Raw genomic sequence first — 12,713 nt, 5'->3', positions numbered from 1 at the left:
AGGCCTATAGTGAACAGAATACCATACCCACTGTGAAGCATGTTGGTGGCTCACTGATGTTTTGGGGGTGTGTCACCTCTAAAGGCACAGGGAATCTTGTGAAAATTGAAATTGAAAATTGTTATCAGAAAATGCTGGCAGACAATTTGTATTCTTCAGAATGAAAGCTGCGCATGGGACGCACTTGGACTTTCCAACACGACAATTACCCTAAGCACAAGGCCAAGTTGACCCTCCAGTGGTTACAGCAGAAAAAGGTGAAGGTACTGGAGGGGCCATCACAGTCTCCTGACCTTAATATCATTGAGCCACTCTGGGTTGGTCTCAAACGTGCGGTCCATGCAAGACGACCAAAGACTTTGCATGACCTGGAGGCATTTTGCCAAAGCGAATGGGCAGCTATACCACCTGCAAGAATTCGGGGCCGCAGACAACTATTACAAAAGACTGCATTCTGTCATTGATGCTAAAGGGGGCAATACACAGTATTAACAACTTTTTTGTTTTATGATTGTGCCATTCTGTTATGACCTACAGTTCAATGTGAATCCCATAAGAAATAAAGGCCATGTGTTTTGCCTGCTCACTCATGTTTTCTTTATAAATGGTACATACAGCTTTGGAAAAAATTAAGAGACCACCGCAAAATAATCTGTTTCTCTGGTTTACTATTCATAAGTATGTGTTTGAGTAAAATTAACAGTTTTGTTTTATTCTATAAACTACTGACAACATTACCCCCAAATTCCAGATAAAAATATTGTCATTTAGAGTATTTATTTATTCTATTTTTGTGATTCTACAATTTATTTGCAGAAAATAACTTGTCAAAATAACCAGAAAAATATGCATTGTTTTCAGACCCAATTCATATTCATTTTCAACAACAAAAAACTAATGTTCTAACTTAGGAAGAGTTCAGAATCAATATTTGGTGGAATAACCCAGATATTTTATCACAGCTTTCATGCGTCTTGGCGTGCTCTCCACCAGTCTGTCACATTGCTGATGGGAGACTTTATGCCACTCCTGGCACAAAAATGTAAGTAACTCTGCATTGTTTGAAGGCTTGTGACCATCAATCGTCCTCTTGATCAAATTCTAGAGGTTTTCACTGGGGTTCAGGTCTGGAGATTGGGCTGGCAATGACAGGGTCTTGATCTGATGGTCCTCCCTCCACACCTTGATTGACCTGGCTGTGTGGAATAGAGCATTGTCCCAGTGGAAAAAATTCTCAGAGTTGGGGAACAGAGCAGAAGGAAGCAGGTGTTCTTCCAGGATAACCTTGTACTTGGCTTGATTCATGCGTCCTTCACAAAGTCAAATCTGCCAGATTCCAGCCTTGCTGAAGCATCCCCAGATCATCACTGATCCTCCACCAAATTTCACAGTGGATGCGAGACACTGTGGCTTGTAGGCCTCTCCAGGTCTCTGTCTAACCATTAGATGACCAGGTGTTGGGAAAAGCTGAACATTTGACCCGTCAGAGAAGATGACCGCTTTTGTGAACAGCCTGGCTCTTCTTTGCTTCTCATTGATGAAGGGCTTTTTTCTAGCTTTGCACGACTTCCGGCCTGCCCCTAGGAGCCTGTTTTGAACCGTCCTCGCCGTTCACTTCACCCTAGCTGCTGTTTGCCATTCTTATTTTACGGTGTTGAGTGACATTCGAATGAGTTTCAGTGGACAGTCGTTTTCACCCTCAGTCTGTAGCTTTATTATCCCCAATTTCTGTTGCTCGACCTGGTTCTTAAGAACCACCGTCTTTGAAATCTTCAGGATGGAAGCAACCTGATGCTTACTGTATCAAAGTAAAGTGAGAATCGGATTTGGTTCAGGTAATCACCTAATCAGTACCTTATTAAATAAAAGGAGGTGTGCCTGTGTTGGAATTTAACATACACTGGAATGGAATGGCTGCCATACATGTAGAGATGCTGATTTAAGAAAAATTAGGAGTGGTCTCTTAATTTTTTCCACAGCTGTATATTACCAATTATTTTGCAAACTTTTGAGCACAACTGTAAGAAGAAGAGGAATCAGCATAAGACCCCTGAGACATAAGAGGAAGGGGGATCAGCATAATGCCCATGAGACATAAGAGGAAAGGGGATCAGCATAATGCCCCTGAGACATAAGAGGAAAGGGGATCAGCATAATGCCCCTGAGACATAAGAGGAAAGGGGATCAGCATAATGCCCCTGAGACATAAGAGGAAAGGGGATCAGCATAATGCCCCTGAGACATAAGAGGAAGGGGGATCAGCATAATGCCCCTGAGACATAAGAGGAAAGGGGATCAGCATAATACCCCTGAGACATAAGAGGAAAGGGGATCAGCATAATGCCTCTGAGACATAAGAGGAGGATGGACCAGCATGATAATCTCAATCTAAAAGAAGTGTCCTAGTATGCTTTTTTACAGAGCTTGTTTTTCTTAATGATTTCTCACTTTAAAAAGGCATGGGTTGCATTTATCTCAAATGCATAGTTGAGTCACCTATCAGTGATCATTAGAATTGCCAATTTTGTGGACTAACGGGCACAAGGAGTTTGTTTATAGCAGAGCAGCACCTGTTAGCTAAGCATTCACTATGTTGAAGCCGAGCAGCACCTGTTCACTAAGCATTCCCTATGTTAAAGCTGAGCAGCGCCTGTTAGCTAAGCATTCCCTATGTTAAAGCCGAGCAGCGCCTGTTAGCTAAGCATTCACTATGTTACAGCAGAGCAGCGCCTGTTAGCTAAGCATTCACTATGTTACAGCAGAGCAGCGCATGTTAGCTAAACATTCACTATGTTACAGCCGAGCAGCACCTGTTAGCTAAACATTCACTATGTTACAGCCGAGCAGCGCCTGTAATCTAAGCATCCACTATGTTAAAGCCAAGCAGCACCTGTTAGCTAAGCATTCACTATGTTACAGCCGAGCAGTGCATGTCAAAGTTATCAAATCCCATATTTCTATAAAACAGTTTCGTTGCAAACAAGCTAATCTGTTTTGCCTTTGGACCAATGTGATAGGAATACACAAATACTTTGTCCCCTGTCTGATTTTCTGCATTTCATGCAAATTGTTGATATTGAATTTGGTCAGACCTTTTTGTGGGTTTCTACTAAAAGGGAGTTTGAGAGAGGAAAAGTACACCAAAATTAGGAACTTTACATTTGCTTCGTGTGATAGGTAATGAAACATGCCAATGCCACGTGTGAAAAAGTTGCTTCAATATTAAATCCAACTCAAGGAACAAGATTATTAGGTTCATGCGTGAATAATTAGACCCCTATCTTCAACCTGAAATTGTTAGCATACAGGTCCCAAAGCCATATCATGCATGATCAGAATATGAAAAACGAAAACATTTCTCTGCCTTTTTTTCAGCACGTTCAGAAAATCACAGAGCAAAAATGGGTGTGAAGTAAATTAATGCAGGAAAGCACTGCTCACTGAGAAGACCAAAAAAGCATATGCTGATATTGTGAAATGTTCTATGGACAGATGAAACAAAAATTATTATTATGGGGCAATATAGGCCCTGCTATGTCTCCCAAAATCCTAACACTGCATTCCACATGAAGAACGTCATACCACCAGTCATGCACAGTGGTCACTGTGTCATGGTTTGGGGTTGCTTCTCCGCATCCGGACCTGAACAACTTCCATAAATTCTGAATTGGTATCTTAGAATTTAACTAGAGAATGTCAGGTCATCACTCTGTGAGCTGAGATTGAATACAAGTCTACATCAGAATGGTTAATGAACAAGACATTAACATTTTGGAATGGCCTAATCAAAGCACAGACCTATAACCCATTTAGATGTTGTGTCAAGACTTGAAATGAGATGTTAATGCTTGAGAACTCTACAAACACCACTTACAGTCCCAGTCAAACACTAAGACACCTATTAATTCAAGGGTCTTTATTACTTTACTATTTACCACATTGTAGAATAATAGTGAAGATATCAAAACGATTAAATAACACACATGAAATCTTGTAGTAACCAAAAAAGAGCTAGACAAATCAAAACACGTTTTATATCGTAGACTCTCCAAAAGATCCACTCATTGCCTTGATGACAGCTTTGCACACACTTTTCATTCTATCAACCAACTTCATGAGGTAATCACCTGGAATGCATTTCCAACAGTCTTGAAACAGTTCCCATATATCCTTTGCACTTGTTGGCATTCCGTTCACTCTGGGGCTAATAGGTGTGTCAAAATGGTTGACTGGTACAGTAGGTAAAACAGTTCTTCATGGATGAGAGAGTAAAACATCCTCCATTGCACTGTGAGAGACTGATCAATATCTACATGAAGTGTTTATTTGCAGTCATTGAGCTTAAGGGGGCAATAACATTTTCAGACTTGGTCACTGGATGTTGCATAACTTTCTTTAACACATTAAATAAGTATTACAATGCTGTATTGTTTGTTCATTTAGGGTCCTGTCTTATCTAATATTAGGTTTTGGGTAAAGATAAAATAACATTCACTATCAAAATATATGACAGGCGGCAAATACTTAATCAAAGCACTGTAGATATTTTGTTCATTCTTGCCCAAATGTCCTACTTTCAAATGAGCGCAACATTTTCTGATCACTGCACCACACGAAGCCACAGTATTGTTTCTTATTAAATTGATAATTTTAGTTGAAATGTACTCTAATGTTTTTCTTTGGCTAAAATGTCACCTTTAAAATGAATCTATAGGACTCTTATATTTAGATTCTTGAGAAATTAAAAGGAAAGAAATCAAAAGACTGACTAGGTCTAATTGATAAAACGTCTGCGTTATTTTCCCCAACAATGAAAATGAGGAATGTATTGTTGATTAGTGTGTACATACCAGGAAGGACTGTGGATTGGTCTACAAGAACCTGAGTTGTAACAGGTGCATATATATCTATTGATCTGTTTAGACTTGACGTTCTAATGAGTAGGTGTCAATTTCAGAGTTCATTCAGAATTTTATGAGTTCATTACCTCAAACAGATCTCTCCTGTCTCAGCAATGTTAGGGTGCCATATTCTGGTCAGGCATTTCACTTTGGGAGGCTGTGGAAAAAAGCATGAAAAAAAAAATCTGTTAGGTTAAGATTAATGTCAACAACCATTACCACCAACCAGTGGTCTGGAACCAGTGGAAAAGTTTTTAGGGTACTAATATTGAGTATACAGTGCATGCATACCATACCTAAGAGACCAGTACAAAGTAAATTAATGATATCTGATGACACCTACCTCCATAACATATATGGAGGCATGGGATACTTACAGACAAGCAACATTAATAAATTAGCATATTGAATCTGTTGGGAGCTAAGACAAATTCTGAAATTAACATTAAACAACACTGAACATGGCCCAGGAAAAAAAAGGTGATATAAGGTTTGACTGAATGGAACAACACCACAAGATACAAAGCACACCGTTTCTTAAATGTGTGATTTAATAGAAATATATACTAGTACTAATGACAAAGTGTATATACTACTGGCAGAAATAAAAACAAAAGGAAATTCCGTTGAGATAAGAGCACAAAGCATAAGGTCTTCAGAAAGAGGCTGTAAAACTCAAAGCATAAGGTCTGTGGCAGAAAAAGACTAAAGCACAGCGTAATGTATTCATAGAAAGTCAACCTACAGAAATAAAAATAAAAGGAACCCTGAGAAAAACCACCACAAATGTAGCGTGCTGGATATTTTATTTATTTAGTCATAGTATGTCAGCTTTAGATCTCATTAGGGTTTTTCAGAACCATGAGAGTGGCACTATTGCGGAGAGAACTAAAGCTTGAAGTATCAGTCTGCCATAGTTGATCAAAGAGGTATAGAAGAATGTCATTTCTTTAAGTGGATCACATTGCTTTTCTCAAACATCCACGCTCCTCCGGTCAATTTCCTAAATCATTCATATTATTTAAAGGTAATATTACATAGAATAGACATTTAATCATATATAAATGGGTCTAAAAGTGACATGGAATATAAAATGGTACTTGCTCTAAATGGTACTTCCCCAGCTTAGTATTGTATACTTTAGGTTGTCAAGCCTGTGAGTAAGGATCAGGCCTCAGGAACTTTAAGGATGTACTTTTCAGTCAGCTAAAATATTCTAAGGTGGAGTGCAGAGAGAAAGAGAAATAAGAGCAAAGTTGGGTGTGCTAACACTGACACAGAAGTACCTTAGCTATGGGATGTGCAGCAAAAACGCTTTTTTAAATTCCACCAAAAAAGATTTTCGTCAATCATGCATTTTTCAGTCTGTAACAAAGCTCATTCCCCAGCACGGAGCACTAATGAGGCATATCTATGGGATGTACTTCTCTTTCTATTGCCATCTTACACCATTATCAAATGTGTCAGTCCACCACCGTCCAGTCTACCTCATACAGTACAGAGACGACAAATAAAAGGAGAAACCTAAATAAATGAGTAGAGGTCACGAGGGGCCCCTGAATGGATTTATGAGTAACAGATCTTACTGGAATGGCCATCACAGTCTCCTGACCTTAATATCATCAAGCCACTCTGGGGAGATGTCAAACGTGTGGTTCATGCAAGACGACCAAAGACTTTGCGTGACCTGGAGGCATTTTACCAAAACAAATGGGCAGCTATTCCACCTGCAAGAATTAGGGGCCTCACAAAAGACTGCATGCTGTCATTGGTGCTAAAGGCAGCAATAAACAGTATTAAGAACTAAGGTTATGCAGACTTTTGAACAGGGTTCAGGCCATTTTATTCTTTGTTGCCATATTTTGTTTTATGATTGTGCCATTCCATTATGACCTACAGTTGAATGTGAATCCCATAAGAAATAAAAGACATGAGTTATGTCGGCTCACTCATGTTTTCTTTACAAACGGTTCAAATATTATACATTTTTCAAGGGTATTCAAACCTTTGATTTCAACTATATATACTGCAGATTTTGCAGGTTTTCCTACTTACAAAGCATGTAGAGGTCTGTCATTTTTATCATAGGCAATTATTAGAAAATGGAAGAAGTTCAAGATGATGGTCAATCTCCCTCGGTCTGGGGCTCCATGCAAGATCTCACCTCGTGGGGCATCAATGATCATGAAGAAGGTGAGGGATCATCCCAGAACTACACGGCAGGACCTGGTCAATGACTTGAAGAGAGCTGGGACCACAGTCTCAAAGCAAACCATTAGTAACACACTATGCTGTTATGGATTAAAATCCTGCAGCTCATGCAAGGTCCCCTTGCTCAAGCCAGCGCATGTCCAGGCCCGTCTGAAGTTTGCTATTGACCATCTGGATGATCCAGAGGAGGAATTTGAGAAGGTCATGTGGTATGATGAGACACAAATAGAGCTTTTTGGTCTAAACTCCACTCGCCGTGTTTGGAGGAAAAAGGAGGATGGTTACAACCCCAAGAACACCATCCCAACCGTGAAGCATGGAGGTGGAAACATCATTCTTTGGGGTTATTTTCTCCAAAGGGGATAGGACGACTGCATCGTATTGAGGGGAAGATGGTTGGGGCCATGTATCGTGAGATCTTGGCCAACAACCTCCTTCCCTCAGTAAGAGCATTGAAGATGGGTCGTGGCTGGGTCTTCCAGCATGACAATGACCCAAAACACACAGCCAGGGCAACTAAGGAGTGGCTCCGTAAGAAGCATCTCAAGGTCCTGGAGTGGCCTAGCAAGTCTCCAGACCTGAACCCAATAGAAAATCTTTGGAGGGAGCTGAAAGTCCGTATTGTCCAGCGACAGATCCTTCAGCTTTCAGGGCTGGAGAAGGTCTGTATGGAGAAGTGGGCCAAAATCCCTGTTGCAGCGTGTGCAAACCTGGTCAAGAACTACAGGAAACGTATGATCTCTGTAATTGCAAACAAAGGTTTCTGTACCGAATATTAAGTTCTGCTTTTCTGATGTATCAAATACTTATGTCATGCAATAAAATGCAGATAAATTACTGAAAAATCATCTAATGTGATATTCTGGATTTTTTGTTTTAGATTCCGTCACTCACAGTTGAAGAGTACTTATGATAAAAATTACAGATTTCTACATGCTTTGTAAGTGGGAAAACCTGCAAAATCGGCAGTGAATCAAATACTTGTTCTCCCCACTGTATATATGAAATCAAGACAAAAATTTAAAAAAATAAATACAATTCATTTTACAACATAGTGGCCAATTTTGGTATAATGGTGAAATATTCCAATAAATGTAACTAATATAAACGGTATCTAGGGCCACAGCCAAATGAAAAGCTGTCAGGTTATTTATGGGCCTCTTTCCGCCAGTTTACAGGCTCTCATAAAAGTCTGGTAAATCCATACAGCCAGGCGGTAAACAGTTACTGCCTGTCTAATTAGCCTCCATTAAGAGCGCATGATTTTGGTGGAAACAAGCTGTAAATTCATCACTTATATAAGAGCACACAGTCTTCTGTATAAACAGGCTGTAAAATCCAACACATAAGGTCTGTGCTGGAAGAAGGCTGTAAATAAAGCACAGAGTGTACAGGCTGTAAGGTACAGAGGTTAAGGTCTTGGGTAAAAACAGGCAATAAAACAGCCCGGATTGTTCCTGACGACACACTGAAGTGTGCGCAAGACCAGCAGTGGTAGGTGTGATTAAACAACATCCAGGATGGATGGACGTCATGAGGGTGGAGAATGGAGGGGAAACTAAAGGTTGAGACTCTGCTCGGTGTGGGGCTGTAACTCATTCTGCAGCTCCGTGAGCCACTGAGAGGACCCTAACTCACTTTCTCCTGACAGGGCCGTAGACTAGAGTCAAACAGGGACATTGTCAATCTGTTGCCGCACAGAACAACTTTCAATCACGGTGACATTCTAATGGAACAGAGTATGTAAAATGTTTTTTTTAAAGTATTGGCCGTGAACTGGGTCATTATCCATTTCAGATAGTAATTGCAGACTTTCTTCCTGAAAAGTAAATTTAGAATGAAATACGGTCTTCTTTAATACAGACAAAGCAGACTTGTGAACTATAGGTCCCGAGTTGGTATCTCCTCGTAGGCGAAGCGAGTTACGCATTATGAAATATTCCGTATAGACGAAACCTTTGCTGGCTAAAACCGTTAGTATCTACATTATAGTAAGCCTGAAATAAAACAGTTTACGTTTATATTGCAACTGTTTCTGGTGGGTTTTCGAAGTACGCATCCGTGCATGCGTTTTGGGTCAGGATAGACAAACATGTGCTGGCTTAAAATACAGTAGTTAGGTTATAGCAAGCCTTAACTGAAACTGTATACGGTTATTTGGCGACTGATTCTGGCATGGAAAAGTTTATCTTCAGTCTCGCTAGCAATTGCTCAATTCTTATGATTATTCCTAGTAAGTTAGTAGATACTAGTAAGCCTATTACTGTCTAATAACCTGTTAAAATGGCCAGTGGCAAAAGCAATACAGTTCATAGACGCTATGGTGGAGATAAACTTAAGACATTTTTGTTTTACACAATACCGTAGCATAGTGGTTAAAGACAGTGCCTCTCATGTGGAAGACCTTAGTTCGAATCTATTGAGAGCAACAACATTTATTAATTATTTCTTGGAGATTCCACGATTCTCTCGTCTTTTCACTTGATGAAAAGGTTAGTTATCGTTGCCTTTTGTGATAGTTCTTCACAAATTAAAGAAAAGTATGTTGTTTGGCCATGAAAGAAAAAAACAAGTTCTTATGCCATGAAATGAAATAGCTTTGGGAGACTCGCTAGCAATTGCTCAATTCTTATGACTATTCCAGTAAGTTAGTAGATACCGATAAAGCTTATTACGGGCTAATACGCTGTTAAAACGGCCAGTGGCAAACGACATACATATACGCTATTGGAGGTGGAGGTAAACTTAGTAAGAAACGTTAGTCAGTTTAACTGTATGAATGTCATTCACGAATGGCCAATTAACTATTAAAACAGCCAGTGGCAAAAGAGGATTTGGTAGAGACAAGAGGCTATGCTGAAACCCAGCAAATGTACAGCTCCGTGGTGTAGTTGTTAATGACACAGTCCTTCACATGGGCGACCTGAGTTGGGGTGTGAGAGGTTTTACTGTCGTACTTTACATGACGTAACTGTGGAGCCACCTTCAGGACCATTAACACAGGCTTAAGTGTCCAAAGTCTACTCTAAACAATAAATCTGCAAATAATGTTGACATTGATTGCTGAGCCTCATTCATGCCATTAAACATCTAGATAAGGTGCTTTGGGCACTAATGAAGCGAATTGACAGCCTGCACCTTAACCGATGTATAGCAGGAAATTGAAGAAAACTGTCACAGTCCAAATACTTTTTGATTTCAATCTATACTGTATATGCTATCCAAACAGTTATTACAGTAACCGGGGCCAATTGGCAGGAGTGTTTGTCATCAAAATGACCCCATCTGACCAGACCACCAGGCACGCATGGATACATGAACACGCAACACATTCCTAATGAGACATGACCACTTACCACCATGTTGTAGGCTTCAGGGACATCTATTTCAAACTGGAATTTTCCACTCTGGTAGTAGCCTTCATCTGGAGATGAAGAGAGGGAGAGGGAGGGAGAGAGAGAGAGAGAGAGAGGGAGAGCAACAGACAAGAAACACAAGGATAGACGGAAGAAAGAGAGAAAGAGGGGGGAGAGAGAAAGATACACTGAGCAGCAGCAGAGGTTTAGCAGGTGGACGCTATCTCCCAGAAGGCCTGTGTTGTCTGTCAGTGGAAGGATTGACGGCGGGTCCGGGCTCCCAGCGACAGGGACAGGGTTTCAATGAGGAAGTAGTGAAAACATGAGACATGAACCTTGGCGTCCCCTTGGCTCTTTCCACCTCCTCCATACTGATCAGAACTAAAAACAACAAGTTTAGTGCTAGCACAGAATCCCAAGTGTCCCCGGCTGGCATCCCAAATGGCACCTTAGTCCTTCTGTAGTGCACTATAAGAGGAACAGAGTGGCATTTGGTACGCAGCCCTCCTCTCAGCAGGATCCAGGGGGAGAGGCTCACACCTGTCACCTGCACGCGTTCTCTTTCAGTGGACGACACTGACCTTCCTGAAGCCTGTGGAACATCTAGTGTAAAGCACTGCTGGAGAAACCGCAGGCCAGTAATGAGCTTCTCTCCATGGCAGTGCCTCCAGCACACAGGGCTGTCTTAATAGAGGTCCATAATTGGGACGACGCCCAATAAAATCCTGCGTGATCCTCGTAAGCCTTGATGGGCCGGTTATTGAGAGACGGCTATAAACCCAGAGCCGTTTTCTCCCTGCGTCTCTTAAGGCACACCGGGGCAGAGGAAAACAGACTGCCAGGTCTAATTAGCAGCAGCTTGACACAAGACACACTCATTAAGAGGTCCACGTGGAAACCTCTGAGAAAACTGTCCTGCTCTGGCAGACCCATCCAGAGCCCTTTAAAAGGTGGAAATACTAACTGCTGTATTTAATTGCCTGCAATATGTTGGGAAGTTTCTTATTAAAATGTACGCACAAAAAACAACAATATTGCTTTCTGATTGTGCAACCATCCCGGGGGAATAAACTAAACAAGCAACATTCTGAAGAATTTCATGCTGTTTGATTGCCTTTTTGTGTCAATACGTGTATTACACAAAAAGAAACAGCGATGGATGGACTGAGGTCAAGTTAATTTCCATGTGAAATTCAAGGTGCATGTAAATTTACTAAGCAAATAAGGGTGATTTGGATTCCAATCACATAAAACAGTTGAGTCAGGCATGTTTTTTTTTTGTCTTCTGCCACACTAACTTGGGAACATGCAGTTTATTACAATATGAAAGGAAATCTATTATGATGATTTTGAAAGTTACTGAATGTGCATGGTGATGAGTTTCTTTTTAGTCAACACCAAGGATTTTATTGTGGTGACATGCCCTCACACATGCCAACCCACAAGACTTCCTGGGTGGAAAAGCAACGCGGACGAGAGCAGAATGCTTTCAGGTGAATGCCTATGAAATATATATATATATTTTTTACATCTTGCTAGTAGACTACTGATTGGCCAGCTTATTCTCTTCAGCAGTATGACATACTTTATGCAAATTTCACGGAGATGCAAAATGGGGGCAGAGAGACCTGATACAGTGAGTGAGGGATCAGCCTCCGAAGCAAGGCCCACTGTCAGGAGATTGAGCCATGTAGGTTGTCTCCCGGGTCTGTGCAGCGTGAAGGATCTTGCTCTTAAGCCTCGCTGAAAGCTGATCTAGAGGCACACGAGGGCACACACACCAACCTCTCCAAAACCCCCCCTCTTCTCACCTCACTTAAAGAGGTATTAGGGGGCATGCTTCTATCTGGCGTAATCCCACTTTCTCTCACTAGTCCCCCATACAGATCAGACTTCACGCTGCTCCGAATTCATGGAGAGCCTGAAATCCACACGACCCGGGAACGACGGTTGACGTGTACAGATGCGCCACGGTGGAGCAGCAGGTTGTAGAGCATTAGGCCTTTAGCCAGGCCAAACCGTAGTGCTGGTCAACATGCAGACAACGGAAAATGCTAAATCAGTGTATGGTATATATTGATCTCTACTTGTCAGACAACCAACATCTAACCCAGTTATGAGTTTAGTACTGATTGACATCACTGGCAACAGCCCCAATGTGTGTTTTACGCCTTTAATGTGCACACGCCTTTAACGGGTACAAGATTTAAACAAATGCCCTCCTCATCAGCAGTTCAGCGCTAGT

At 41.1% G+C, this 12,713-nt stretch overlaps 1 protein-coding gene across 3 annotated transcripts in view; it reads right to left on the bottom strand.

Moving 5' to 3' along the window:
* The window catches only part of ube2f (ubiquitin-conjugating enzyme E2F (putative)), a 60,734-nt gene that overhangs the window by 29,563 nt on the left and 18,458 nt on the right, over positions 1-12,713 (bottom strand). For all 3 annotated transcript variants that reach the window (XM_010897591.4, XM_020054949.3, XM_010897590.5), the window contains 2 exons: positions 10,469-10,536; positions 4,988-5,058 (listed from right to left, as the gene is read on the bottom strand). In XM_010897591.4, coding sequence (XP_010895893.1) covers positions 4,988-5,058; positions 10,469-10,536 — 139 coding nt within the window. The remainder of the gene's footprint in view (positions 1-4,987; positions 5,059-10,468; positions 10,537-12,713) is intronic.

This window comes from Esox lucius, chromosome 16 (assembly GCF_011004845.1).
Source record: "Esox lucius isolate fEsoLuc1 chromosome 16, fEsoLuc1.pri, whole genome shotgun sequence".
NCBI classification, from domain to species: Eukaryota; Metazoa; Chordata; class Actinopteri; order Esociformes; family Esocidae; genus Esox; species Esox lucius.
Note: the sequence above shows the minus strand (reverse complement) of the source record. Positions and strands in the feature narration are given on the sequence as shown.